At 54.7% G+C, this 27,970-nt stretch overlaps 10 protein-coding genes across 10 annotated transcripts; 5 read left to right on the forward strand and 5 right to left on the reverse strand.

Moving 5' to 3' along the window:
* Positions 1-1,991: 1,991 nt before the first annotated feature.
* On the forward strand, positions 1,992-3,628 carry GLRG_07490 (dullard-like phosphatase domain-containing protein; the record flags this gene model as incomplete). Its single annotated transcript, XM_008098175.1, has 3 exons — positions 1,992-3,125; positions 3,183-3,411; positions 3,477-3,628. The coding sequence occupies 3 exons, from the start codon at positions 1,992-1,994 to the stop codon at positions 3,626-3,628; spliced, it is 1,515 nt and encodes a 504-aa protein (XP_008096366.1).
* A 1,532-nt stretch (positions 3,629-5,160) lies between these two features.
* On the forward strand, positions 5,161-5,936 carry GLRG_07491 (uncharacterized protein; the record flags this gene model as incomplete). The annotated part of the gene is made up of 4 exons (XM_008098176.1): positions 5,161-5,173; positions 5,371-5,439; positions 5,511-5,746; positions 5,802-5,936. The coding sequence occupies 4 exons, from the start codon at positions 5,161-5,163 to the stop codon at positions 5,934-5,936; spliced, it is 453 nt and encodes a 150-aa protein (XP_008096367.1).
* A 1,034-nt stretch (positions 5,937-6,970) lies between these two features.
* Positions 6,971-7,813, reverse strand: GLRG_07492 (ribosomal protein L7Ae/L30e/S12e/Gadd45 family protein; the record flags this gene model as incomplete). Its single annotated transcript, XM_008098177.1, has 2 exons — positions 6,971-7,380; positions 7,498-7,813. The coding sequence occupies 2 exons, from the start codon at positions 7,811-7,813 to the stop codon at positions 6,971-6,973; spliced, it is 726 nt and encodes a 241-aa protein (XP_008096368.1).
* Positions 7,814-8,571: 758 nt separating this feature from the next.
* On the reverse strand, positions 8,572-9,290 carry GLRG_07493 (UcrQ family protein; the record flags this gene model as incomplete). Its single annotated transcript, XM_008098178.1, has 4 exons — positions 8,572-8,626; positions 8,698-8,875; positions 9,053-9,078; positions 9,232-9,290. 4 exons carry the CDS (start codon positions 9,288-9,290, stop codon positions 8,572-8,574), a joined length of 318 nt encoding a protein of 105 aa, XP_008096369.1.
* A 415-nt stretch (positions 9,291-9,705) lies between these two features.
* On the forward strand, positions 9,706-10,594 carry GLRG_07494 (SPFH domain/Band 7 family protein; the record flags this gene model as incomplete). Its single annotated transcript, XM_008098179.1, has 2 exons — positions 9,706-10,026; positions 10,085-10,594. The coding sequence occupies 2 exons, from the start codon at positions 9,706-9,708 to the stop codon at positions 10,592-10,594; spliced, it is 831 nt and encodes a 276-aa protein (XP_008096370.1).
* A 1,512-nt stretch (positions 10,595-12,106) lies between these two features.
* GLRG_07495 (exonuclease) lies at positions 12,107-14,248 on the reverse strand (the record flags this gene model as incomplete). Its single annotated transcript, XM_008098180.1, has 1 exon — positions 12,107-14,248. One exon carries the CDS (start codon positions 14,246-14,248, stop codon positions 12,107-12,109), a length of 2,142 nt encoding a protein of 713 aa, XP_008096371.1.
* A 2,453-nt stretch (positions 14,249-16,701) lies between these two features.
* On the forward strand, positions 16,702-18,234 carry GLRG_07496 (uncharacterized protein; the record flags this gene model as incomplete). Its single annotated transcript, XM_008098181.1, has 3 exons — positions 16,702-16,758; positions 16,915-17,214; positions 17,269-18,234. 3 exons carry the CDS (start codon positions 16,702-16,704, stop codon positions 18,232-18,234), a joined length of 1,323 nt encoding a protein of 440 aa, XP_008096372.1.
* A 987-nt stretch (positions 18,235-19,221) lies between these two features.
* Positions 19,222-20,729, forward strand: GLRG_07497 (HhH-GPD superfamily base excision DNA repair protein; the record flags this gene model as incomplete). Its single annotated transcript, XM_008098182.1, has 2 exons — positions 19,222-19,988; positions 20,087-20,729. 2 exons carry the CDS (start codon positions 19,222-19,224, stop codon positions 20,727-20,729), a joined length of 1,410 nt encoding a protein of 469 aa, XP_008096373.1.
* A 1,315-nt stretch (positions 20,730-22,044) lies between these two features.
* GLRG_07498 (uncharacterized protein) lies at positions 22,045-22,494 on the reverse strand (the record flags this gene model as incomplete). Its single annotated transcript, XM_008098183.1, has 1 exon — positions 22,045-22,494. The coding sequence occupies one exon, from the start codon at positions 22,492-22,494 to the stop codon at positions 22,045-22,047; it is 450 nt and encodes a 149-aa protein (XP_008096374.1).
* Positions 22,495-22,527: 33 nt separating this feature from the next.
* On the reverse strand, positions 22,528-22,844 carry GLRG_07499 (AN1-type zinc finger protein; the record flags this gene model as incomplete). The annotated part of the gene is made up of 2 exons (XM_008098184.1): positions 22,528-22,602; positions 22,701-22,844. The coding sequence occupies 2 exons, from the start codon at positions 22,842-22,844 to the stop codon at positions 22,528-22,530; spliced, it is 219 nt and encodes a 72-aa protein (XP_008096375.1).
* Positions 22,845-27,970: the final 5,126 nt, after the last annotated feature.

Below are 27,970 nucleotides of genomic sequence, written 5' to 3' on the forward strand. Positions count from 1 at the left end.
TTTGACGGAACTGGAGCTGTCCTCGCGCGCATTAAAGGTAGCGAGGCCCAAATAATTGAAACGGCGTACCTATGGCCACGCTACTATTCTGCCTAATCGTCCTATACGGCTCTCCTTCCTTTGTCACATCGACGTATCCAGAGAACGGAATCAACAGTGTGCCGCCCATTTCTCTGGCAGTTTAGTCACTTTCGCACTAGGTAGAATTTGGAAGAAGGAGGGGAACTGTTGTCAAAGTCGAAGATTGGGTGGACTATCAATCAACGAAGGACGAATGGCTGGGCAGCAATAGAACACGGATACGAATGGATATATGGGCCGGAGTCGCGACACTCAAAAGGCCCGTAATCCCGCAGACACTCGAGGAGCACTGTATTGTAGCTGCTACGAACTGGTTCCCCCAATTCGAGCCCTGTCTGCCCCAGCTCCGTTCAATCAAAAAGTCTCAACAACAACAAAGGCAAAAGTGGAGTTGCTCTCTTTCACATGAAAAACGCACATGTCAACCAGGGTCAACTCGGGAATCGGCTGATGGACGCATTCAATCACATCTGAGGCCATGGTCAAAGTCGATAAAAACTTCTTTCAGCCTCCCAATCAAGGGGAATTATCTCTAAGGTGGGAGGGCTGTCGGGAGATAAATCGTAGCTAGCTGGGTACCTACCCATATGGTAGACTTAGGTGCCTTTATCAAGGTACTTAGGGACCTTCAGAGGTTGTGTTGTGTTGGGGAAGATAGGTAGGTAGGTACCTCGGAATGTGGGCTGAGGTGCATCAATTACGTAGTCTTGGCAGTAGCTGGCACTCCCCCCCCCCCCCCCCCCCCCCCCCCCCCAAAAAAAAAGTGCGCTGAATGACTGACTGGCAGGTGGGAAGAGAAGACGCAACGTGACAGAAGAAAATAAGAAGTAGCGCCCCAAAGTGGAATTGGATGGCTCGAGATCCGACACGTGAACCTATCTTTATTCCGCAGTCCACCATCCCCCACAAGGGTCAGCAGGCAGTGTAACCCCAGTATCCTCCTGCTGCTGCTACCCTCGCATCGCTGGACTGGACGGTACTGTAGACCACCCCCTCAGCACTGCCTGCGCTGGTCCAATACCGACCGTCGCTACGTAGCTGCACCAGCACCGAACCGTCCCAAGTAGGTACAACCACGGTCCAACCCTGCCAAACCCAGCAGCAGACTTGCAGAGTGTTGAGCTATTACTTGTTGCTGTTTACCCCCCATTCGCTTCCGCTTCCCTTCCGTGGCTTCCGCTCGCACGTCGTGCGAAACAAATTGGACCCTCTTAGACTCTAGGCTCTATAGACGCTTGATTGGCACCTCCAATCAGCAAGCAGCTACCCTGTCCAACTCAACCGTTGTCTGTGGACGCTACCGTATCTCGGCCGCCTCGATACCTCCAACTCCCGAGAGCCCGACGGACCCTTTTACGCTCGACACCTCTTCTCTCTACACACACGGCCCAGTCGCCAGGCTTGCGTTGACGACCACATATCGCTTCCAGCATTCGTTAGCACCGACTGACGAACCCTTTTCGCTAGCGCCGCCCCCTTGTGCCCAATTTTTTGAAGTCTCGTTGATCGTTCATGGCGAACTGAGAGTTGCCATTCATTGGACTTGGATTTGGGGCAAGATCCATTCCGCCAACCCACGATTTGGACTCTTCTCGGCCGTCGCAGACTCGATTCCCGACCCGTCGCAAATCCGCCCTCGATCAGAATCTCTGCGACGAACTAACATACGACTGGCACCGATACACTCGTTCCCTTGGATTGCTGCGTCCGTCAACTTTCTGCACGACACCCCCTTTTCCTTGACGCGAATACTCGCCCATCGCATCCTCCATCGCGCGGAACGTCTGGAACATTCCTGTCCACCGATACCACCCCTTACTATAGATCCTCGGTTTCTCCCAACTTTCTGTTTCTGATCAGCTACCCGTCGTCGAGCCTTCATGCCTCATGGATTGTACATGCTTTCAAAGATGAACTCCTTAAACATCATCACCTCTCGCGTCTCTCCGCCGCCGAGCCCGGTTGCTTCGCGATCCAACTCAATCAGCTCCCTTGGCTTAGCCGTGCAATCCGACAATCAGCGCGGTGGCGAAAACGCAGAGAAAAACGACGACGACGATCAGGATGACGAGACGTTTCCGCTTGAGAAATCCGCCTTTGAGCAGCGCAACAACGCCCATGGAATGGATCTCGTCAGCGAAGCAACACCGCTCATAGGGGAATCGAAAGCTTCAGGCTTGAGATCGACTACTTGGCACTCTCTGCCTCGGCGCATTGCTGCAGGCTTCATCAATTCGCTTCGCTGGGTCTTGTCCACTTTGGCTGCTCCGGGGGTGTACCTGATCGCATGCCTTTACGACGAGGCAGGCAACTTTTCACCCCTCCTCCCACTCAGAAGACTGTTCGGATTTCACGGAGGAAACAAGAAGCTTGCGACGGGCTACCCTGACACCATGAACGAAAAGTCGGGTCGCCAGGGGAGCACCGGATATGGTGGTGTTGCTTACTCAAGACCGATGGGTTCTTCAGGGTCTTCTTCTTCAGGCATATCTTCCGAATCAGAATCAGAAGCCGACCGTCATGGCCGGGGCTCTTCTAGTCGGCATTCCCGTTCAGCATCTGCTTCCGAAGAGATTGCGCCTGCCCGAAGATCTATACGCATAAAACTACACAGCGATGATGCTCTGCCTCAGCGTAAGCACAGGAAGTCGCAGTCTGCCGCAGCACGCTCTAAGGGCAACAGCCAATCTGGTACATCCGACATATCTGCCCAGCTCAAGTCGCCGACATCTCCCGCAGGCGCGCTGACTAGGTACCCCAAGACGCCCGCTCCGCCTCGGCCCCTGATTCCTCGCCGACAACCCTCGTACCTCAACCTCGAGCCTTCGACCGATCCCAAATACCAGAAGACGCTCATCCTAGACCTTGATGAAACTCTGATTCACAGCATGTCCAAGGGCGGACGCATGAGCACTGGGCACATGGTCGAAGTGAGACTAAACCAAACCTACGTAGGCGCCGGTGGACAGACATCCATCGGGCCGCAGCATCCGATCCTCTATTGGGTCAACAAACGCCCGCACTGCGATGACTTCCTGCGTCGAGTAAGAAGCTGTCGCAAACCGCCCAAGGGTTGCCGACTTGCTAACATTTGTGTCCAGGTTTGCAAGTGGTACAATCTAGTTGTCTTCACAGCCTCGGTTCAAGAATACGCGGATCCGGTCATCGACTGGTTGGAAGCAGAGAGGAAGTTCTTCTCGGCGAGGTACTATAGACAACACTGCACATTCCGACAAGGAGCCTTTATCAAAGACCTCAGTTCGGTTGAGCCGGACTTGAGCAAGGTTATGATCTTGGACAATAGTCCGTTGAGTTATATGTTTCATCAAGGTATGCGGGATCGGCACGTTCTACCTGGGTGTCGAGAATGCGGTCTAACACGAGTCCTGCAACAGACAATGCGATTCCTATCCAAGGCTGGATCAACGATCCGACGGACAACGACCTCTTACACCTGGTGCCACTGCTCGAAGGTTTGCAGTATGTTTCGGACGTGAGGGCACTGCTTGCACTGCGTGGAGGCGAGGACGGTCAGCATATGGCATAGAATTTGGAGTCTTTAGAAGGATTGCTTGGTGTACTGGCATGGAAATAGCGAGGCGAACACAGCGGCGTCAACTACGTCGTGTAGGCCTGTATTAATATGTTGATAAAATGATGGGAAGAGGAGTTCTTGTGCGGCACGGCGTAATGTCGACACGGTTCTGTGAAGCTTCAGAAATACATGCCAGGTCACCAACCTTTTATCGGTCGCCGAGGTCTAGCCGGGGTTCTTGTCTGAAAAGGCATGTTTGGTTCTCAAGTGCCTGTAAATATTCTTTCTGGTCGGTGTTGACATTGATCGTTCGTCATCCCGGTTGTGTCACGCTTTCCCTTTGCCTTGAATTTTATCCCTTACTTGTCTAGCCGGCCTTTGTCCAAGTTGACTTCTGCTGGACAAGTTTGGCGACCGGCTCACTCACCTACCACATTGGAATGATACAACGTGTACGTAAGACACAGCACAGCTACCCCGGTTGAGGCGTCTCCATACCAAGGTGAAGTACATATATGATATACAAAGCGATTCCTCTTAAGGTCGCACAGGTACACAATGATAATCTAACACAGTCGAAAATACACAGTACAAGTATCATGCCCAATTGGGGGAAGGGGACAGATGTATTTACATCGGCCAGGAGGGCATAACACGAGGTTCCATCTGGGCCATCTCGGTCATATTGCTCCATGTATTCATAAGCTCTCCCGTATGGGTTTTCCCAGCGCGGGTGCCATGCACTGAGTTCTGCAATTGTCAGAGTGCAGGCACATGGCAGGGGTAGAGAGACGGGCTAGAAACGCATAGGTAACTATGGCCGGGGGTATCCGTACACGGCTAGGAAGAAATGGTCTTTGACGGTCTCGCCCAATTGTCGGAGCATGGGTGGGTCTAGGGTGGATTCGGCGGGGGTGAAGGTCATGACATCACGGCACAGGTGACGACACCACGACAACATCGACAGCTTTTCGAGAGAAAGCGCGGAAGCTTGGGACACCCAACCAAACGCAGCAGGAGGTAACCGGCAGCAGAAGTTGCACTACCACACAATCCGGAGCAAGAAGGAAGAGCACGCTGTGACATGTCTCTCGGTACCAACCAACCACCCCCTGTCCAGCTGTCTCTAATGTACGTAGCTCATACGCCTTTTGCCTGGGAAAAGGGAAAGGCAAAAGTAGCAGAAGACAGGTGCCCAGCCCAGCCCAGTCCAGGAACGACCGATGATGGAATGAGACTCCGATCCGGCTGGCTGTGCCTCCTTTCCAATCACCCCCCCCCCCCCCCCCCCCCCAACCAGCTCCATGTGTTAGTTAGCTCCTGTTTCGCCTAGAGACGAACACTTGCCTTGCTCCGGCTACCAAAGCAAGTCTTGCATGCAGAGGCTGAGGTCACAAGTAGCTCATACCCGCCCACCTGGCACCTCCTAGCACATAAAAGCCAGCCCTCTCGCCCTTCTTCTCCCGAACTTTTGTTTACGTTACTCTCACAGTCCAATCGATTATTGACTTCTTCACACCACAAGATACCCAATATCAGCAACCATGTCTCTGCACTGTAAGTTCAAGCCCCTTCTCCAAGACAATGATCTTCGGACTCGGTTCGAACATTTCCAAATCTCCTGGCCACACCCGTCGTTACCCGAGCGAAAGAGACAACATGTTTTTGTTGGACTTGAGATCATAAGCTCGAATTTTACATCAAGACTTGGTTAAAAGAAACGCGAATAGCTTGCTAACCACTCCTCTGAACAGACCTCCCCCCGGTCAAGCCTTCGGCTATTGCCCTTGGCACTATCTTCAACCACACGGCTGAGCTCGCTGGTATGCGAATCTATTTGACACCTTGAAATCACCCACCTCAAATCGCATCAGCTAATCCAAGTCCCTGACAGTCTTGACCCCCATTTTCGGTTCGACTTACCAGCGTGCCAAGGCTGCCAACACCAAGGAGGAGTTTGTTCGCTCCAAGGAGGCCCAGGGCGCCGCTGTCGCTTGGGGTACCTCCCTCGTTGGATCTGCCCTCCAGTCGTACGGTGTCGGTGCCCTCATCAACGCCACTGGCACTCTCTCCTACAAGGGTGCTGCCTACCTCGGCTCCCTGATCTTCTTCGCTACCTCTGCTCCCGGTGTATGGCAATCATTTTGTCTTGTCTCACTACGAAGTTATAGCTAACAAAACGCAGTACATCTCCCAGGTCTTCGTCGAGAAGCGCCCTGTCGACACCGTCGGTGTCAGCATCTTGGCCAAGGTGATCGAGACTGTTGGCCTGTCAGTCTTCCTCACTTGGTGGGGAACTCGCACCAACCCCTTCAACTAAAGGGTTAATGTTTTATAAACTCCATTGAGCGTTCCGCGAATGCGTTCGCTTGTGTTATTGTCATTGGGTCGCATGGGATGAGGTCATGGAGTTAAAAGAGAGCCCGTTATTGCGGCTAGGGTCATTGCCATGTGTACCTACACTTTACGTCTGCTCAGAGGCATGGTTTTTCTTTTATAATCGACAAATCATCCCAACTGTTCGTTCCAGTCGTGCATATGATGGTAGTTTTGCGAAGAAATGCGAAGAAATGCGTTCCTGCAAAGGTACATTGCACTCGTCTAACATCCACTTCAGGGTGTAATAATATGGCTATACGAGATTGATCTTGGTTGTCAGGTCGGCAGGCGCATTCTGATCCTAGCAAGAGGCTAGGGCAGTGGACGATGGGTGGTGACCGGTGCGGTAATGGGGCTGACATAAAAGACGTGTTTTTACCAAAGTCAACAAGACGGTAACTTAGAGTTGCTTGCTTTCACACATGACACCTGTTCACAGCATCACTCGGGCGTGCTCTTGACACCTCGTGTCTGAAGAAGCAGATGCAAGTTCCTCCACACCTCCGCACCCTAAAGGTTCCAACGGAGGTTGCAATGATTGAAAATCATTTATTTTGGTTCAAGCAGAAGTGGCATAGGCCAGCTTGCTCAATGCAAACAAACACTTGCCCTAGAACGCCGATGATGTCTTTTTTTCCAGCCAGTTTTCCCGTATGTCCGGCGCCGCATTGGCAAAAAAAAAAAAAAAGGAAGCGTGCATATAATACAACTCCTCCCCCTTCTGAAAAGTCGTTTTGCCATTCATGAACCATGTGCTTCCATTTCAATTGGAGCGACGAGGTAACGAGCGTGACATAAATATGTCTCCGTTGACGTTGTTTGTTTGCGTGCCAAAGGATGTTTTCCTCGTACCTGGTCTCATGAATGTCCAGTCTATGCCTCGCAATGCTCTGTATGCAATGCACTTTGGTGTGCAAAAACACGCATGCAAAGTATACGATGCCGGTCCATTATCTTTATGCAGCAAATCTGCATCTATGCCCAGAAGGACTGCTTGGCAGTCTCCTTCTGCACAAGCTTGACGAGGGCGGAGTAGACCTCGGAGTAGTCCTCGCCGTCGTCCTCCTCGTCGTCCTTGACGTCAGACTTCTTCTCAGCCTTCTTGGCGTCGGCGGCGGAGCGCTTCTCCGAGACCATCACGACGGAGGTCGGGCGCTTCGTCTTGGCGGCGGCGCCGAGCTCGGCGCGCGAGGTGACGAAGATGTAGGGGACGTTGTGGTCCTCGCACAGGACGGGCAGGTGGGAGATGACGTCCATGGGGGAGATGTCGCCGGCGATGATGACAACGCCGGGGAAGGCGGTGTTGCCGGGGCCGGCGGCGGGGGATTTGCGGAGCGTCTTGACGACCTCCTTGACACCGCGCTTGAGGGTGTTGTTCTTGGCCGCTGTTTGGGTGCACCATGTTAGCCTACGCTGTTTTCCCCTTTACGCGCGATAGGGATGCAGGCCGGGAGAGCATGAGAGCACCTCTGCAGACAAATTGGAAAGGGGGGGAAACGTACCCTTGCGGATGGACTTCATGACCTTCTTCATGGCCTTCTCGTCGGCCAATGGCACGGCGAAGGGCACGAGGGCGCCGGCGACGGGGAGGCCGTCGGCGGTGGCCTTGGAGGCGATCTCACCACTGGCGACGGCGGTAGCGGCGACGTCGGCCTGGAGGTGCTCATCGAGAACGCGCTCGAGCTTGTCCTTCTTGTCCTTCTTGTCCTTCTTATCCTTCTTGTCCTTCTTATCCTTCTTGTCCTTCTTGATCGCGCCGTCAGACACAGAGCGCTTCTTGTCCTTCTTCTCCTTCCTGTCGGGCTTCTCGGCGGCCATTGCAACGGTTTTCTTTAACTTTTTTACGAAAGAGTGGTTCGAAGTGTGAGGCAAGGGGGAGGGTGGACGTTCCGACGACGAAGAAGACTCGGGCGGTTTGGCGGCGGCGGCGTGCTGGTGGTTGAAGCTTCTCGTACGAGGTCGGATTACAGAGGCTCGATTTTTTTTTTTCTCTTGCCTGCAGAGCCCATGCAACTTTTTTTTCTCGGAGGGGCCCCACCTTGCAAGCTTGTGTGGCACAGTGGCAGAGATACCGCGGAGAACGGTAGATCCGTGCCGGAAGAGCTATACAAGTTCTCAGTGAGCAATTCACGTGACTCGACTCGACTCGACCAATCATGATCCGGACATTGCGCAAATGTCAGCGCATAGTGGTTATGGAATTGTTCGCTTGCCCACTGGAGCCAATTTTAAGTCAATAGCAAACTTGCAAGATGAAGCACTTGATACAGATGCTGCAAGGGCTATGTGTTTGGGTAATGGGAACCAACAAGCCCTTAGCTGCCGCGGCAAAGGCTGATCACATTAGTGACCTTTCCTGCGGAGTTCAAGAAACAACAGCACATAATATCTTTCGCCGATACACGAGGGTGGCTATTTTATATCTTTGTAGTACCCGAGGTCTTATGTATCAGAATCGTCAAAAATGGGGTTCTATTCCATATCTCCCCTCTACGTAGTTGATATACATGTGTTTTGACACAGGGAGTCGTTGTCCGCCTCTAGCACCTATCGTTCACCGTTGTCGAAAGACGCGCTTACTCCTCGTCGCTGAACTCGGCGCGGCCCTGCTTGGAGTTCAGGTAGTGGTTGCTGTGTGGCATGTTAGTATGAGAACCTGTTTCGACTCGTCTTCGGAGTAGCGTTCGGAAGAGGCGACTGACCGGTGAGTGGCCCAGTCCATGATGTACCAGCCGGCAACCAGGGGAGGGAGGAAGTAAAGGACCTGCGCGCTGAAGCGGCGCCAGGTGTTAAAGACGGCGTCGTGGGCAGCGCCCGCGAAGGGGTTCTGACGGTTGGGGGCAATGCCGTAAGTGATGATGCCTCTCTGCTTCTCGCCACCTATAAGTCCGTCAGCTTGTTGTTCCGTTTATTGTTGCTTCAGATCGCATCGTTTCGTCAATGAGCGGATCATGGATTTCCTTCCTCTCTATGGTGTTCCATCCAAAGAAATCATGCATCGCTCAGCCGCGTCGCCATCGTGCTCCGCCAGCAAAAGAATATCGCAGGTCAACGTACCAATGTGTCCCCACCAGCCGAGGTAGCTATTGAAATGTCAGTGGAATGCACTCGAAATGCAATTGAACGTGGTGCAAGGCGCGGCGGACAAGCGGAATCATCGTGGTCTCCCGTTTTGAAAAGCCCGCACGCCCTTCCTGTTTCCGCTTTCAATTGACGTCTGACGAGGCGTCGCTTACTGCTGGTACTTTCCGTGAGGGACGCTAGGTCCACTCATAAGAGCTTGCGTAGGTCTCATCGTGACGGCGTGTGGTGGGCGGTGATGTGTTACCGGGTAGAAAGTCGTTACGCTGGAGAACGGGATGGGTCGAATCGGACGAGGTTCAAATCTTGTCTCCTTCCTGCCGAACCCGAACGCTGAGGCGCACGACCCAAAAAGGCTTAGCGCCAGTTGTACCTTCGAACCGTCACCACCACCCATCCGACCACCCCGGTCGACAGGCCCAAAATTCCATGACGGAGCTTCCCGCTGCCTTGCGAGAGGAGCTTTCGACAGCTTCATCCGTCCTTACACTGCAGGACCAGCCCACCACCAACGTCCAAAAGCTCCAGTCGAATAGCTCGCGATCTCCAGAAGCAGCCTGCACAACTCTGTTAATTGTATCTCCCGTCGACCCCCCCCCCCCCACCCCCGTTTCCACGCTTCCGAAACCATGGCTCAAGCTTTGGGCTTTGCGTACCGTATGGCTGTCCCTGCGGCCGTTGGTATAGCGGTGCTACAGTCGTCAATCTACGATGTCAAGGGTGGATCCAGAGCCGTTATCTTCGACAGGTTGTCTGGTGTCAAGGATACCGTCATCAACGAGGGCACGCATTTCCTTGTGCCATGGTTGCAGAGGAGCATCGTCTTCGATGTGCGGACGAAGCCCAGAAACATCGCCACGACGACGGGCAGCAAGGATCTCCAGATGGTCAGCTTGACACTCCGTGTGCTGCATAGGCCTGAAGTTCAGGCTCTCCCTAAGATTTACCAGGTAAGCCTTGCAGTGTCAAAGCTCCTAAGCGACCACAAGATTCTGACCACCCCGCTAGAACCTTGGTCAAGACTACGACGAGAGAGTCCTCCCCTCCATCGGCAACGAAGTCCTCAAGTCGATCGTCGCGCAGTTCGACGCCGCAGAGCTCATTACTCAGCGTGAGGCTGTCTCACAGCGCATCAGCTCCGACCTGAGGAAGCGCGCCGCCGAGTTCAACATCGCCCTCGAGGACGTCTCCATCACGCACATGACCTTCGGCAAGGAGTTTACCAAGGCTGTTGAGCAGAAGCAGATTGCTCAGCAGGATGCCGAGCGTGCACGCTTTATCGTCGAGAAGGCCGAGCAGGAGCGTCAGGCCAACGTCATTCGCGCCGAGGGCGAGGCCGAGAGTGCCGAGACCATCAGTAAGGCCATCGCCAAGAACGGCGACGGTCTCGTCCAGATCAGAAAGATCGAAGCTAGCAGAGAAATTGCCGCGACTCTTTCATCGAACCCCAATGTCGCTTACTTGCCCAGCGGCGGCAAAAACGGTAGTCAGATGTTGTTGAACGTCGGACGGCCGTAAAGTGCTACGAGTATGAGGGGAGGTGTAGGGTCTTCAGTGAGAGAACAAAAGGCAGTGTTGTACAATAGACTTTGAAGGCAAGTCACCACTTCAATGTAATCATAGGCCAGTGAATTCTACCGCCTTTCCGCGGTTCGAGCCGTAGTTCGTGATAGTTCGTGATGCATGTGCGTGGTACCCAGTCAGTCGGCGCTGGAACGACCAAACCATAGGACTGGCCACAAGTCATATTCTTGACATCTCATCACTAGACTCAACTGTGCGCTTCCGTATAACCCGGTCAGTTTGGGTGGTTGAGCCAAATAGTGACCACGGGTAACGCATGGCAAAAAGCGCGGTTGACGAACAAGCGGCTTGGTTCGCGCTGATTTAGTAGGGGCGTCGCTCGGATCCCATCTCCTGTGGACTTGGTTCGTATAAGTGGTCCCGCCGTGGCAATGTAATCCGAGAGACTCTTAGTTAAACATTAAACATAAAAATTGGTACTATTGTCGTCGTCTACATGATAGTCATGCTTACATATTAGCCAACACAGTGAGAGTGCCCCTTGACGTGGTGGGATGGGATGGTGTGCGTAAATGATGCTCTCCGCAAGACGGAGCTCAGCCGTGTTCTTCGCGTTCAAACATTGCCAGGTCCTGAAGCTCTGTATACACCACCTCTTGCAGCCGCGGCATATCGTCCGCCTATCTTGTTCGCGGTGCGCCTAGCCGCAGGTAAGACGCTGCAAATGTGCCTTAATGGAAGCACGGAAAGGGTGTCCGCCAGACCAATCTTCCCCCAACATTGCACTTAATCTCCACGAACGGCCACGGAACCGTTCATGTCACTGGCAGACCGTTAGCTTGAAAAGCCAAAGTTTTCTAGTTTGCGGATGATGGCTACTCGGGAGTTTCAAGGGTAGGCTCTACCAGCGATTCATGGCATGCGGCGAGAGCCTCCCTCCGCGGTTTAAATTCCTTGAGGCAATGGTAGCGTGAAGCCCACGACCATTCGCACACAACCGAAATAACGCATAACACCGAGGCTTCCATAAGGCCGTCTAGCATGCGCACTGTGACCTTTACATTTGCAAAACTTGGACGATTAATGGCTAGATGAACTATGGGGCTCTCTCATGCTACCTCGAGTGCATGGAATGCTAATATTAAGGGAGCCAGTATACAGTTGTGCGTATCGCAGATATGGTAAATGCTGATGTCCGGACATGGAAAGGCGAGAGAAGCTTGAATTGCGCCAGTAAGTCATGGCCGAGGAACTGCATACCAACCTGCTATTTATTCGACATTAGCCACAGCCTGAGACTGTAGCGTGGTATCTGGTTGTACGCATGCAAAGCTCACCAGGGGACAAAAACGTGATCGAAAAGACCCGTTATCATTAAGGAACTCCCTTTCAAGGGCTAGGTATCATCATGCCGGTTCCACACCTCCCAATGCATCCCAGGACCCCTAGTCCTCCTGAACGCCAAAAATTATCCCAAATTCAAGTATGGACAAAGTCAACCCGCCGCTAAAGGGCAGACTCAAGGAACTCCACTGTCAGATGGTCATGGAAGTCGTCCACCTTTCCGCCAGGTGGCACAAACTCATTGCCCTTCAGCTTCCAGCCCTTGAGCTTCATGCTCTTCCATTCTTCCAAGAGCTTGAAACGAACAAGATCACCCGCAGCCCTAGCGTCCTCCGCACTGTCGTGACCTTGGACCTTGCCGGCTGTCTCAACCTGGATTTTGCGGTTGAGGAGGTTGTCCATGAGCATCTTCAGACCCTGGCGATACGGGAGGCCGTGCTTGTGGGGGAACAAAAGGACCGTGTCAATGACTGTGGGGTGTACGACGCGGACGGCGTTCAGATCGTTTTCCAGACCGTGGCCGATGAGAGGGGTGTCGGGAGCGATGAGAGAAAAGAAGAGGTCGCGTGCCACCTCGGGAGATGATACAATCTTCATCTTCTTCTTGGTCTTCTTGGGACTAGCCATCTTCTTGGCTTGTGCGGGGGTAGGGTCTTCTCGTTTGGCGGACCATGGCTCTGCAGACGCCATGTCTTCAGGCCAAACACCCGAATATCGTGAATTGAGGTCTAGAATCTCGCCGACCGGTTGGACGAGGACGTCCAACAACTCTTCTCCAGTAGGCCAAGCTGTGGCTGTGAGACGGACGAGTTCGAGGCCGTGAACCGTATAACACATTTCGCAGTCGAAGCACACAGCTCTATCGGAAGGTGCATGAGGGTTTGCAGGCGTCTCGGCGTAGTTGAGGATGGTGGCCAGTCGCTTGGGATCTGAAGCTTTGAAGACATGATGAGGGTTGGTATAGCAGCCGGCGGAGTCTCCAACTGCCTGACCGCAGCATCGGTAGCGCTTCTGTTGCTTGGATCTGTCGCCGAGTTGGCGCTCGGGGAAGTAGGTTTTGCCCCAATGGAAAGTGCAAGTGCCGCCGGAAGCAAGGGCACCGTCCTCTTCTCTTCTGCCAGGGAACATCTGGAAGCGCTTGTCACAGCGGTCACACTTCTCCCAGCCCTTGGCGGCCTCGAGACCCTCACGGGCCTTGTTGATGTCGGCCTCGGTAGGAACGGACGAAACGTAGCCATGGGCGGCGAGACCGTCAATGGGGGTGACGAGGTGGCGCACAAGCTGGACCTCTTGCGCAGGTGTCAGCCCAGTTACAATCTTCTTGGGAGACCCAAGCGGCTTCTTGTGAGGGCCTTTCTGGGTCTGCTGATGGCAGTGGACGACCCTCTCGTCCTTCCACTGCAGCAGTGTCATCTTCTTGTACTGCATGATTTTGTTCTTGATTACGTTTGAGTAGATGGCGCCTTTCTCGATAGCGGTGGTCTCCTCTTCGTCAAGGACTCTCCAGATGAGGTCTTGGTCTGTGAGAATGAGTTGCTTCTCTTCGGCGTCTTTGGCGGTCTTCTTGAGTTCGTTGTTGAGGCGAGTATATTCGCCGTGTAGCATCTGCACGAGCTTGTATCGAATATCGAACTTGGCTGGGGATGATTTGAGTAAACGAGGGGTAAGAGCCTCTGGCTTTCTGGGCTTAGGTGGTTGCTCGGTGTTGGATGTGGTGGGTGTTGAAGGAGTGTTCAGAGAAGTGGTGCCTTGCTGGGCTGAAGTTGAGTTTAGATTAGAGGTAGTGAATGAGGTGCTGCTATTGCGTTTGGGCGGGTGATTCACTGCAGTTAAAGGAGAGGATCTAGTGGGAGCAGAGTGATTTAACGGCTTTTTGAGGTCAGACGAAGCGAAGGAAGGTGCGGATAGGTTGGACTGGGGCAGCTTCTTCCCGGCCGGGAAGGAGGAGGATGGGCGATTTAAAGGTGGAGGTGAGATGGGCCGGGCGAGAGTTGAAGAAGTGTCATCTGGTCTCCATGTGGTGGTGTCATGTTTTGAGGCGAGTTTGACAGAAGGAGGTGTTCTTGCAGGATTGGTGGGGTCCTTGACGTCTTGAGCAGCCTTCAGACGTTTCCGAGGGCCATCCTGGGTTGCATCCGTCGTGGTATCCGTTGGCCTCTTGGCCGACGTTGCTAACGTGTTAAGTGCCGGGACTGAAGGAGCCGCCAACTTATCCCTGTCATCTTTATGCTGGAAGAGGCACTGGAATGCGGTGCACCTGTCTCCGGCAGGGCAGGGGATGTGTTTGAGGTCGACAAAGGACATTGTGGCAACACCTTCCTCACGATGTAAGAGCAGACTAATTTTGGCTCAGCTACGGCAATGACGGCTAGTGCTGCTGCTGCTGCTGCTGCTGCTGCTGCTGCTGCTTCTGTTGCGCAGCGATAAGGAAGGGGAAGGAGACGATGACGAAAACGACGACGAAGAACGGCAACGGGATGTGACGGGAACTGCCTGAGCTTCGTCAGGAAGATGGAACCTCTCTTTCCCTCGTTCAGGAAGGACCGTGAGCCTCGGGCCAAACTGCTAAAAGGTTCCGGTCGTACTCTGGTGACCGCTTCGAGAGAAATGGAGGTGGAATGAGAGTGAACGCGCCAATTAAGGCTGCGAAAATCCGGGGGAGTAGTGCGAAGATCTCATAGCCAAAACCGCAGCCGGGTCGTTTGTGCCGTTGTGCCGTTCCAGTCGGAGAATTGGCAGGCTTCGGGTGAATGGGAGGGGGGCCTCAGTGGCGCGTAGCCAGGTCGATTCTGGCACAAGAATGAAGTGAAATTGGACGTTAAACAAGGTGACGGAAACGAACAGGCCAAAGGCATAAAGACGGGTTGGTTTGGGAGAGTGTCACAGAAGGACGATGTGTCTCGCATGCCGTCGGAATTGAGACGAAGGGAGGCTCCGAGCGTTGGACGGATTAGGTAAGGCTCGGCTGCTTTGGGTGTGGCACCAGGATAGTTTGGAGCTGTGGTGGGGGGGCCACTGCCGAGGACGCCTGCTAGGAGATGAGCAGCCTTTATCTGACCATGACCATCTGGGATTGTGGCCCTCGTGTCGGGAGGGGATCAAGGGGCCAGATGCTGCCAAAATCCCTTATCGCAGCAGACCCAGGGATGTGCACTTGAACTAATTCCACGAACCGTCTCATCTTCTTCGTGAACGAGGGGAGCGCATAGACGTTTTCGCCAACGCCAGACATGGACTCCTCGACTACCTACTGTGGAAAAAAGGAACCCAAGGCCATGGGTAATGCTTGTCTCATCCGTTGGCCACTGCGTCCACTTTCAGGACTCTTGGCGGTTGCCGACCTTCTTCTGACGACACCAAGGCAAGGTCATATTAGAGTGTTGTTGTTTTTTTGTTGAGGTAGTGGCTTGTCATGGCCTCTCTTATCTGATCCTCGCCCGAGAGGTGTGCGAGAAACAGGGCGAAGATGGCCTCCCTCTGCAGGTGACGGGCGCGGAGGCAAGCAATTAGCTTGCACCACCTTGTCCACCCCTCGCGTTCCACGAGAAATGCGGGCTCTGGGTCTATCTCGCATATAGGGCGCAGAGGGCCGCGACACAAGTACCGACAGCGAAATCATACACTACTAGCCGTTACTCTCCGTCGATAACGGGCTGTATTGCCAAAGCTTGAGCGCCAACGGGTGATAGTGGCACCTTCAACGAAATCATGGGCAGCCCTGGTATTGAGGTTGTACTTGCCTATCTCGGTACAAGGGTTGGATAGGATAGAACCCACCGGCGGTGTACAATCGCAGTGGAGGAGACACGGTCGGTTGTTTATCGAGGAAATCGTTATCAATGAGGGTGATCGGGAATCACAAACTGTTGCGGGGGGTTCTGGGCTTCTGCGCGATTCCATCGTCGTTCACTATCTATAAAAAAAGCCCTCATTGCCCTCCACTCTCCTCCGAAACGGGTTTTTTTTGAGACTTTTTTGCTTTGTTTTCAACAGTTGGGGTCCATCTTGGACCTGCAGGGCGTTGTGTGTGTATAAGACGAATTGCTTGCCGCGATACCTGTGTTGACAAACTCGAACTCGACGTCAAACTGAACTCCCATCCATCAGCCCTACTACAGGCAGTAGCAGTATCTGCCAGCAACGCGTAGCGTCTTGTGTGCTCAGGGTCCTCGCCAGGAGACGAATTACTTGGTGCAAGGACTCTCAACCTGAAATCACAAGCCAATCCTGCATCTAGCTCGCCGTCACGAATCAAGACAACGCTCCCCTCACCACTACGGCCCCCCTTCGCTATCAGCTTATCAGCGAGCTCCGAATCGCCTAGCTGTCCAATTAGCGAGCAGCCTGTTCGGCAGCACGGCAGGTATTACCTAGTGGACGAGTCGGGCCAAAGTCACGGAGCAATTGGCACCCATAGCGCCCGCAGGCACCAGCTAACACACGCATACAAACATAAGCACAAACACGCAAACACGGAGGAAAAGAGGTCCCTTTGGGCCTTAACTCCCCTAAGTCCAGGCACTCGCAGTAGTGGTAGAAGGAGGTCCAAACTGAGCGGACTTGAGGTCCCTCCCCCCCGGTCGGCCTTTGCGCGGACTACCCGTTGAAGGGACTCTTGTGTGGTCGCCCCGAGGATTTAACTCGGTGCGCGTCCCACACGAGCTCCCCTTCAACGTTCTCCATCGCAACCCTTCTCAACGTTGTTGCCCTTTGCTATTCAATCTGTCCACCGGTCCCTGATTCCATCCGACTCCATCATGGATTACACCGGCGGCACCGCGGAGGCCGATCACCTCTGCGTCTTGGTCCACGGGGTTCGTACACACATTGCATTGCCCTTTTACTCATCCCAACCCTGTCGTGCCCCTCACCCCTTGAACCTGCACCTGCACCTGCACCCGCAGCTTTGTTTCTCGCACCGACGTCATGAACGAGTCTCGGGCTAACGGAACGCCGCCTCGGCACTGCAGCTTTGGGGTAACCCCAACCACATGGCCCAGATCGCCAAAACGTTGCGAGCCAAGTACCCGGCCGATAAACTTTATCTGTTGCTCGCCAAGCGCAACAGTGGTTCATTTACCTATGATGGCATTGAACGGGGCGGTGAGCGTGTGTGTGCCGAGATCGAGGAGGAGCTGCGCCTGATCGAGGAGAGGGGTGGCAAGATTACCAAGCTGAGTATCGTGGGATACTCTCTCGGTGGACTCGTCTCCCGCTACGCTGTGGGTTTGCTTCATTCCAAGGGCATTCTCGATAGTGTGGAGTGCATGGTACGAACCCGCATTCTTGCTTACATGCGAATCCTGGTTACTGACCCGACCCAGAACTTTGTCACTTTCGCGACGCCGCACCTGGGAGTACGCACCCCGCTGCGAGGATGGCACAACCACTTGTGGAATGTGCTGGGCGCCCGCACTCTGTCCATGTCCGGCCGCCAGTTGTTCACCATCGATAACTTCCGCGGCACTGGCCGACCGCTCCTCGCCGTTCTCGCCGACCCCAACTCCATTTTCCTCGCCGGCTTGAAGCGCTTCAAGCGCCACACGCTTTACACCAACATCGTCAACGACAGAAGCGCAGTGCACTACACCACCGGCATTTCCAAGACCGATCCGTATACCAACCTTGACAGAATCAGATGCAACTACGTCAAGGGATACGAGGATGTTGTTCTCGACCCGAACCACCCGGTTGCTCCAAAGCCCAAGGTCTCCGGGCCAACCACTCTCTCATCGGTTGCCGGCGCCGGCTGGAAGTGGATCCAACGCGTGCCCTTCGCCCTCGCCCTTGCCATCTTCGTCCCTATTGGTGTCATTGCATTTCTCTTCAGCTCCGTCGTCCAGACAGTCCGTTCGTCGAAGCGCATCCAGCTGCACGAGAAGGGTCTCGCGGGCGTGGCCATCGAGGAGTACCGCGGCCCGCTGTGGATGAAGGAGATTCGCGAGGAAGTGGAACATGTCTATGAGACGCTCAACAGCTCGCAAGACCAAGAGTACCTGGCGAGCGAGACGGATGAGGACCTGGACGATGCTGAGATGGATCGCAGCACGACGCAGCTCCTTGCCCGGGAGAGGCGCATGTCGGTGCCATCGCAGCCCACGCTCGCGCTGGCGCCCTACCAGTTCCAGATGATCCAGAATCTCGACTCGGTCGGCTGGCACAAATATCCTGTGTGGATCCACAAGGACCGCCACAGCCACGCCGCCATCATTGTACGCTGGGAGAAGAAGTCCTTTGCAGAGGGGCATGTCGTGCTCAAGCACTGGCTGAACGAAGAGTTCATCGTCTAGATGTAGGGGCTTTTTGCACATTCGGAGTTGGAGTTGGCGAAGCGTTGACTTTTAAATATCTGCTCCTCTCGGAGAATACCTATTAGATATACACCAGTTTCTCGTCATTGTAACATAATCAATTTGGATCGTTCAAGATTGTCTCGTAGGTTGAAGATACTCGGTGTCAATCGTTGTCAGGTCGTCCGTCCCAGCGACATTTATTGTTGCTTGTTAAGGATTGTAGCTCAACAGACAGCACAAAGCGTGTCCGACATCAGAGTGAGACCTTACTTTCAGGAAGCTGAACAATCAACTACCGTATACAAGTAATAATGCAACCGTATCTACGCCAAAATCACCTCTACCATCTATCTATGCGTATGGTCTGTTGGCCTTATGAAAGTACCACTGCATTACCCAAGCCGCTTGACCTTCATTCGATGCACATTGTACGGAATACCGACTGTCGGCCGAGTATGACTGAAGTTGTCTTATATTGTCCTGCATCGCCCGTCAGCCGCAACACACCCAACCCAAGCAGGCCAGCCCTGGTGGAACCTCCTACCGTCGCAGTCGTAGCGTCATCAGACAGGGATATATTGCCCCGCTAAAAGAGTATCCCACCACACCGCTGACAAACCATCCCGACTATCGGGACTGTGCAGGGGTGTCCCCCTTTCCCACATCCACCCAATCCGCACTACCCTTGGTCCCCTGAAAGCCCCGGGAAGGTTTAGGGCCAATGGATTTGCGACTATGTATCCGTCCTTCGTATGGATAAACCACGCTACCTAGGTACCTACGTACACGCAAAGGGGCAGGGACTTCTTTTTGCCTTTCAATCGCGCCCCTCATAGCGAGCGTGGTTGTTTCCACCCGCTATACAACCTGGGAAACGAAATCCAACAGTATCCGATTCGCCGGTAGAGGGATGAGCCTCGGGTGTTCACAGCAGGGATGAGGACATCGAAGCTATCCAGAGAAACCTCGGCCCTTTTCAACAAAATGGCCCGCCCGTCCTCGCCGTTACCGACGACGACGACGACGACGACGACAGCACCGTCGCCACCGCAACAAACGCGCAGGACGACGCGCTCTTCTCTTGCACGATTCGCGTACAATGCTGGTGTCTCTTCCACTACGGACGCGAATGCCGCGGCAGCAGAAACGGTCCACGACATCGTCCTGGGCGTCACCGACATTGAGGATGCAGTCACAAACACGAGGGGCCGGAAACGAAGACGCGTCACAAAGGTGGAAGACGGCCAAGACGCACATGCGGAGGACGGCATCGTAAACATCAAAATCGAACATGTCGAGACCGAGACCACGGCAGCGCCAGCAGCAGCGCGAGCGTCTCCCTCCAAGACGCGGAAAGTTCGTAAACCGGCCCGCGTAATAAAAGGCACCGACGCCGTCGAGTCGCACACGGAGCCCCCTTCAGACTGGGAGTCCATCTACGACGCGGTGAAGCGGATGCGCCTGCACGGCGCCGCGCGCAACGCCGCCGTTGACACCATGGGCTGCGAGCGCCTCTTCCACCCCGACGCCTCGGAGCGCGACCGCCGGTACCACCTCCTTACCGCGCTGATGCTGTCAAGCCAGACCAAGGACACGGTCAACGCGGTGGCCATGAAGAGGCTGATGACGGAGCTGCCGCCGCACGAGCCGGGGGCGGCGGGCGGCTTGAACCTGGAGAACGTGCTCGCCGTCGACCCGGCTTTCTTGAACGAGCTAATCTGGGCGGTGGGCTTCCACAACAACAAGACCAAGTGAGTGGCAGGATGATGCGCCGTCGGCGAAATCACTGCGCGGGGTTGGGCGGAGACATTCCTTTTTGATGACTCATATGTGAGGCTAACTCGTCAAGATATATCAAAGCAGCGGCCGAGATCCTCCGCGACAGATTCGATGGCGACATACCCGACACCATCGAAGGGCTCACCTCCCTCCCCGGCGTGGGGCCCAAGATGGCCTACCTCTGCCTTTCGGCTGCGTGGGACCGTACCGAGGGCATCGGCGTGGACGTTCACGTGCACCGCATCACGAACCTCTGGGGCTGGCACAAGACGACGCAACCCGAGGCGACGCGCCTCGCGCTGCAGAGTTGGCTACCCAAGGACAAGTGGCGCGAGATAAACTGGCTGCTCGTCGGGTTCGGGCAGACGCTCTGCCTCCCCGTCGGGCGGAAATGCGGCGAATGCGACCTCGGGCTCAGCGGGATGTGCAAGGCGGCGGAGAGGAAGAAAGTCAACGAGGGGCGCAGGACGAGGGAGGTCAAGGTCGAGGTGAAGGAGCAAGGGGACGGGAGCGCGGTGATCAAGAAGGAGGAGGTCGTTAAGGAAGAGGATGTGGAACAAGATAGAGTCGTCAACGAGGCTGCGGGCGTGTCGGAGTTGGGTCCGGAGTCGGGGGTGGAAGACAGCGGCCAACGACCGCCTGAAGATGCCACAACGGGCAAGGCTAACAGGGCGGCTGTGCCGCGGAGACTGCGGAGAGGAAAGCCGTCGTAATCGGCCACGAGCGATGCTGGTGAAGGAGAGGTAGCAGATAGAGTTTCGCCCTGGATAGTTAGCTTTGCGAATCCCGTCAAGGGGAGAGAGAAGCATCAATGTGGCCACACGCACATCAGCTATAACACAGGGGCTACGATACGTAAACCTGCTCTGCGCGGTACCGCCTGCCGACCCGTGCGGGCTTTCCCCACCGGTGTACCCGGGGGGGGGGGGGGGGGTTGCCTACTTCGATTGCGCGGTCGATGAAGGCGGCGCGGGGGCGCCGATTTACATACGATGGTATCCGGCCGAAGTAAAAGCTCCCTGTCAGGTAACTGATACGCACCCCCCTACTACAAAACTTCTCTGTTGGTGAATATTCCCCTCTTATAATGATGTCAGCTATGGGGGGTAACATGGCTGGGAGCTTTTAGTTACCCCTACCACCCTGTACATCGGGTGGATTCTGACCTCGTAGCAGAGACAAGAGAGTCATTGCACGCGGAGCGCGTCGCCCACCCAAGGTTAGATGGGTAGGTAGGTAGGTACACTGTGTGACCACCTTAGTGTGTATGTGTGTGTGTCTGTGTGTAGTCTTCAGCGCAGGGAGGGGGGAAAGGGCGGCAAGGAGGGTAAGAGAAGGGGAGGGGCGAAAAAGTGCAGGCCAACAGCGGCTTGCGACGACAGCGGACGACATCGGAGCAAGGCCGGGGTTCGGCTGGCGCTCTCGTGCGTGTGCCTGGTCCGCCGGTCGCCGTCATCGTCCCTTCCAGCGCCAACACCTGCAACCTGCACCACCACATCACAGTGTGACGTGGATACAGCGCAGGCGGAGGGGCTGCGGAGAGGCGGCCGTCCTGACTCGCGAGGGTTAGAGGGATGACGACAAAAGCGGCCAGTTTTTGGAAGGCATGGCGCGCAATGGCACCCTCTCTCTCTCTCTTCCCCCCCCAACAAAGCCCTGGAACAAGGAGGTTTGCGATTCTAAAGGGCCACACTCACCCCCCTCAGGAAAGGCTTGAGACAGCCCTGGAAAGATGGTCTGTTCGTCTGTGGTCGTACGTGTTCAGCTGACAAAATGGGCGGACAACCCTCCGCGGCTGAACCCCCCCGGCCTGCCGCTCGTTGGCCGCGTCTCCGCTTGCCGGGCTTGCCGCTGGATCGACTCATCGGGGATTATGCAAATTAGTAGTAGTAAGAAAAGAGCCATATCACCAAGCGTCAAAGGGCAAGAAAACGATGAGGTAGGAACCCAATGAATAACATAGATTTGAGAAAAATGTTTCCAAAAAAAAAAGTCTGATTGACGGCTAATGACCTCCGAGGCGGCCGCTCAAAATGAACCATACGCCGGTACGCCGTGCGGAGGAAGTGTAAAAGCCGGAACTATCCTAAAGGTGGAAAATATTATACACATTGCCGCGTAGAAATCGAGACACGCCGCTCCGGGTTGTGTGTAGGCAGAAAACAATAAAGACGATGCGGAATACACGGCATCGCTGTCGACACCACCGCCGCTCATCGCTACCGCTGCTGCTGCGCTTTGCGCGAACCTCATCGAGTCCTCGCAGGAATTGTATCGGGAAAACAAAAGGACCATTGTGTCGTGCAGAGGTCCCAGAATATGAAGACGTGCAGTGGGTGTTATGTCCGCCTCGCATACCAGACTGTTTTTACAGCCATGGACGACGTCCAAGCTGCATCCGGTCGTGTGGGGGTAGGCCGACTCGCAGCATCTCGACGGGCAGTGTGTGATGGCGCGAAACCCAGTCAGGCTCGCCATGGGGTGTAAGACTCGTGATAGCGAAGGTAGTGCCTATACTCCACGGATGACTTGCGTGCGCTCGGATTCAAGCTGGGCAGCGTTGCGCTCGTGGGATTGCTTCTTGCACTATAGCGACGAACAAGTTAGCAAACAAGGCCTAGGTCTCGCAGAACGGTGTCAAGGCCGAGAAGCCAAGAGCACGAAGATTCGGAGACCCGACTTACGTCTTCCAAGCCGGAGCACTTGTGATCCTCGAGGAGGCGGTGCTTGCCACAGAAGTGGCCGCTGCAGAACCCGCAGTCACCGACGATACGCTGGGCAGCGTCCTTGCACTCCTTGAAGGTGCAGCGGATCTTCTTCTGAGGCATAATGGGCTAGTTGTTGATGGGGTGGCGTGCGAGTGCAGTTGTGAGTGGCTTCGGTAAGAAGCGGTGAGGCGCCGGGTGAAGTGAGAAGGGAAGGAAGGGATGCCGAGAGTCGAGATCGAACGTGGTCGGTCGTGGAGGCGACTCGTGAAACGACGGTGGGAGGTGCGAGGCGGAATGGTAGAGAGCGGTACAGATGGGATGATAAAAAGGGAAAAGGAGTGAGATGGAAAGGGGAAGAAGATGTGGTGAGCGAGAGTACAAGTAATAGAAGTTAGCTGGAGGCGAATTGTGTCAGGCAGTCAATCAATGATGATCTAATAAGCCGAGCCAGGACCGGGCCCAGGTCCAGCCAGGCCAAACAAGTCAGGTCGAAGGCGGGAGAAGCGCTCACAATGACAAGCAAGACACAAGACAAGGAACAACAGGCGTGGGGCAGGGGACGGGGTGGCTGGTGGAGCTTTGGTCTCGTCTGTCTGGGGAGGGGGGTGGACTGTGTTGCTAATTACCTATCGGGAAGATGGACATGCAGGGCACATACTTCATCGGAGGCGCCAATACAGGATTGATTAAAACGGAGACCCGAGCAACGACGCGAGGCGTACGGGCTTTGTGGCAGAGCCGGAGGGAGAAAGCGAGTTGCCTCGGTAGGGGGTGGGTGTGACCACAGCACCACACACACACACACCAGAGTGGAAGCACTCACTTCCACTAGATGTACATCTGCTGAGTTGCGCACTGCACTGCAATGCACGGCCAGACCATTCTGCGGTCCACGGTGTCCACGGTGGTCCCCAGTGGCATCCATGCCACGCAGCGTACTAAGGTAGCCGTTTCCGTTCCCGCATGCAGAATCCAATGGAACAATGGGGGAGGCAACTAGTGCCGTAGTGTAGTTCTACGTACGGGATACGAAACTGTACAATGGGTGCAAGCAAAGGCGCAATGTTGGCCGTATCCGTGACTTGGGCACGATATTGGGCCGTAAGCCTGGAGCAGGCCAAAACCGACGACTAGCTAGCATGATGTGATGGAGAGGGCAGTCGGCCCCCAATGCAGCTGAAGGTACGGATATCGGCGTAGTCATGTGAGTATGGGGTTAAGTGAGGGACGGCGAGGATAAATCAGGATAGGGGTCAAGTATGAATAGCCTACGGATACACGAGGAATGGAGGAGAGGCTGTACTCACAACCACGAGGTTCCCTGCCCTTTGTCCAGTGGGTGTTTCCCTGTTGCGATGGGACGGGCGAGGGGGCAGGCAGTGAGCGGCGTACGTGTGCGTCCGAAGTACCGGGGTACCAGCCGCATTGCTCAAATGGCGTTGGCAAGGGTAGTCCAGGTAAGGCAGGTAGTCAGTGGTCCGTACACAGTATTATCGTCGACAGGTTGTTGGTATATCCGATGGGGCGACCGAGACAGTGCTGATGGAGACGGGCGCCATGGAGTCAGGGTCGTGTTCCAGGGCGGTCGGAACGAGAGGGCGGCACCTCCTGCACCAAGAGGCATGATGTATGGCTACATTCTTTCCCGTGGCTTTGTACTCCCCAATCTCCTCCGTTTTCTGCCGGCTTTGTCGGCCGGTCCCTCGAATTTCCCTCCGACTCCCGGCTACCGCTATACCCAAAACAGGACTGCGACCACAGCGAGGAGAGAGAGTGACCAACATCTTATATTAGGATGGATGCGATGCTGATGCTGGTAGCCTCGGGACCGGGACTGCAGGTGCTGTAACTGGCTGTGCTTGCTTGAACCAATTTGCGTCGAATGGCGGCCTGGGCAATGCCAATGACACGGCGGTTTTGCAAGGCTCCGAAAGCGGCAAAAAAGGAATGGCAGCAGACTGGGCCTTGCGCCCCGTGTCCCCCCCCCCCCCCTCTCCCAGCGTTGTGTGCAATGTTTCCCGTCCTCTATTTCTGTCCCGAATCGACGGGTCGCCTCTGTCGGATCTGTACCGGAACAACGTGTGATCGCCAGCTTAGATCTATTGATCAATACTGCAAAAGTCCGTTGTCGTTAAATTGAGCGGCTCAGTAATGTTGCCGAACGGACGATGATGCTTTACTGGTGAGACCGTTCAGGATCGAGGAGCGTGGGAGTGTCTAACCGAGGGGGAAGCAAGGAAACGCAAGGCCATGTATCCGTACGTCAGTGCTGGTCTGTTGGTCATTTACGAGATGAGGTGACTTTTCCAAGGGGGATGGATCAGCTGCCTCCTGGATGGCGTGTATCGACAACATTCCCGAGCCTGAGTCAGACTGATGCAACAATGCCTGTGAGGATTAAAGAGTTGAGCCAAGTAGTGTAGTGTAGTGTAGTGTAATGTAGGGCTCAACTTGCAGATCTGCATGCTTGTACATCGTATCGTACGCCTGCCGCCGAGTCAACGGGAGGCCGAAGAATCTGTGTGTTTTGGGTACATGTAGGTAGGTAGTTGCCGGTGCCTTGTTGTATTGGCTCGGCAGGTGTGCTTGTTGAGGCCTGGAAACAACCGAAGGAAACATCTAATGATTCAGTGCCGAGAAAGGCGCCATGTACGTACACACTTGCACCGGCACCTGCCTCTTCCGCGTCACAAGTCTTTCTTCCTTCCTGATGTACCCTACGTACGTACCTAGATAGGTACCCAGGTAGGTCGGTAGTTTAGTTAGGCGAGAACCCACTGACTTACTCTATCAACGCGACTCCTTAACATACACGGATACTTTCTACCTCTGATCACCATCACCCTCAACATGGCAGACCGAATGCGTCCAAATGCACACCGTCTGTAGCTTCGACCTACCCACGTTTACGTCTCGCCAATGCAACCATGATTACCTCGGAGTGGTGACGAACGGGTACGAAAGCCATACATCATCCAACAACACGCCCGGTCCATCGATTAGCCTGCTTCAACCAAGTCAGAGGACATCAATCCTCTTCGCCTCCACCATGCCTGACTTGCACGCTGGTTATGGGTTCGCCTTGCGTCTCTCTCACTCTACACCCGTCGCAGACACACCAGTACACCCGCTAACAAGGGCTTGATTCACACTCGTCTACTTTGCAATGACATGGCACCGCATGGCATTGGCATTGGCAATCTCATGGCCACCATGGATCATGGCTCCTGTAAGACCACGAGCTGCAGAAGACAACCCAGCTTCGCTTTGTAACCGTCCGTAATCAGGCCCAAAGATGGCTGGCGATGGGCGAATGACTGACTTGCGGTTCGCGGTAGTGCTTCAGTTGCTCCGCAATCACCTGTCACAGGCCATCGTCATCGCCTCCCTTTTTCGTCTTTCAATCATAATCCGACCCTCTCTTTCGCTCCGCTCTCCACTCGCCGATTCGTTATGTACCGCCTGCAACCAATCGCCGCCTCCGTAGGCTTTAAGTCTCCAGCACCTCAAACGCTGCGATGAACCGTCGTCCCCTGCCAGCCGCTACCCAACCTGCCAGGTCTCGCTCGTCTCATCAGCTCCTGTGATTGTTACCTTTAAGGTTGCTAAATGGCGTGCAACCGAGACGACTGGCTAGATCAGTACATCAGAATGGCGATAAAGTTGTTATGAAGAAACAACAAGAGTCTTGGGGTCCCCTACCGGCCCAAAGCCCTCACTCTCGCTGTCGACAAGGGACGGAACAATCTCGCCTCCCAACGCGCCCAAGACCGCTCACCGCATTCGTCGCCTCTGCACGCGGTGGCTGCAACTTGGGCAACCTTTTGAATTTCCAACCGACCGAATGCCAATGCTGATACTCCCAGTTGATCAAAACCCCGCCCCGTCAAGGAGCGGTATAACCGTAAGAGAACCCAAGACACTACCGCAGGACCGAGCGGTGCAGCAAGCGGCTGGGATTGTCAATGGGCACTTCCGCAGCAAGCACTGGTCTGTTGTCCTACACCGTACATAGCACGTAGGCTCGGCTACTGAGAGATGAACGGGTGTCCACAAGCGCCTCCTCTTATTGTGCGGAACCACATATTGCCCTTCGGTGGCCTGATCTGTCCAAACTAGAAGTTGAGTTATGACAGGCGAAGGAAACGAGGTGAAGCGGTAGATATCGGTCGCAATATGACTTAGGTAGTGCCGCCCAGTCTAGCGCCGTGCAACCTGACTTACCTCCTACCGTATTGGATCTGGCTCCCTGCAACGACTTCGACCAGGGACTTTGGAACTGGCATCATTGGCCATGGCATGCAAATGGTTCCAAGAAGGGCATCCGCGCTACAGCAAATGGCCTTGGTATATCAGACAAGGGACAAACAGGTCGGTATGTCGCATCTCGGAAAAGAGTGGCCTCTAGAGAACGTAATCCGTTGTAGTCCGACGTCCAACTCGTTTTCTGACGCTGCACTCGGAAGAACTGCCGTTGTTTCTTGTGGACACGGTCCATTGGCGGGACACAACGAGACCAATGGATGGATACGAATACATACCTACTCTGACTCAGCGATCCTTGCGCTGCCTGTTGTTAAGCGCGGCATAACTAACCGTCTTAGCTTATCTTACTTGGTGGAGGAGAGAGAGGTGCATCGCTAGCCTCACCCGTCCACGAGACTGATCATCCGCGCATCGTCGAGTAGCAACAGCCTGCTGGGGACTCAACATTGAGCCAGCACACGCCCGCTCAAGGCAGCTAGCTGGTCCACGTCCGGAACAGTTGCTTAACACAGCGTCCAGGAGCAACAAGCATGTGCATTTGCAACACATTGATTTGGGGTGCTGGATGATGTGGATGATGGCCAAGATTACACTGGCGTCGTCCCATGGTCAACTCCCTTTGCGAAACACCAAAGCCCCTTTGTACGTACAGCATCCTTCGCCCTGTGGTCAATTATGAGGAAACTATGCAATAGTGGGAAGAGCCACTAGCGAAACCTATGCTTCCTTCTGGGTTCTTCCTCGGCAGTATCAATCGATACTACCTACGCCAGAGTCGAAATTACCAACCGAGCCTTGATTGCCTATCAATATTAGCCATCAATGCATCTGGATCTTGATTTCTGATGGGGTGAGCCCCAACAGCTTTCAGTCTCCTCCCCAGTCATTTCTTTCCTGCCTAGATTTCCGAACCACACGGTGACCGATGGCGGCTGTATTAATGCTTCCATGCAGTTAGCCCCCCCGGTCCATTCCATTTC

Source organism: Colletotrichum graminicola (genome assembly GCF_000149035.1).
Source record: "Colletotrichum graminicola M1.001 genomic scaffold supercont1.31, whole genome shotgun sequence".
Lineage (NCBI taxonomy): Eukaryota > Fungi > Ascomycota > Sordariomycetes > Glomerellales > Glomerellaceae > Colletotrichum > Colletotrichum graminicola.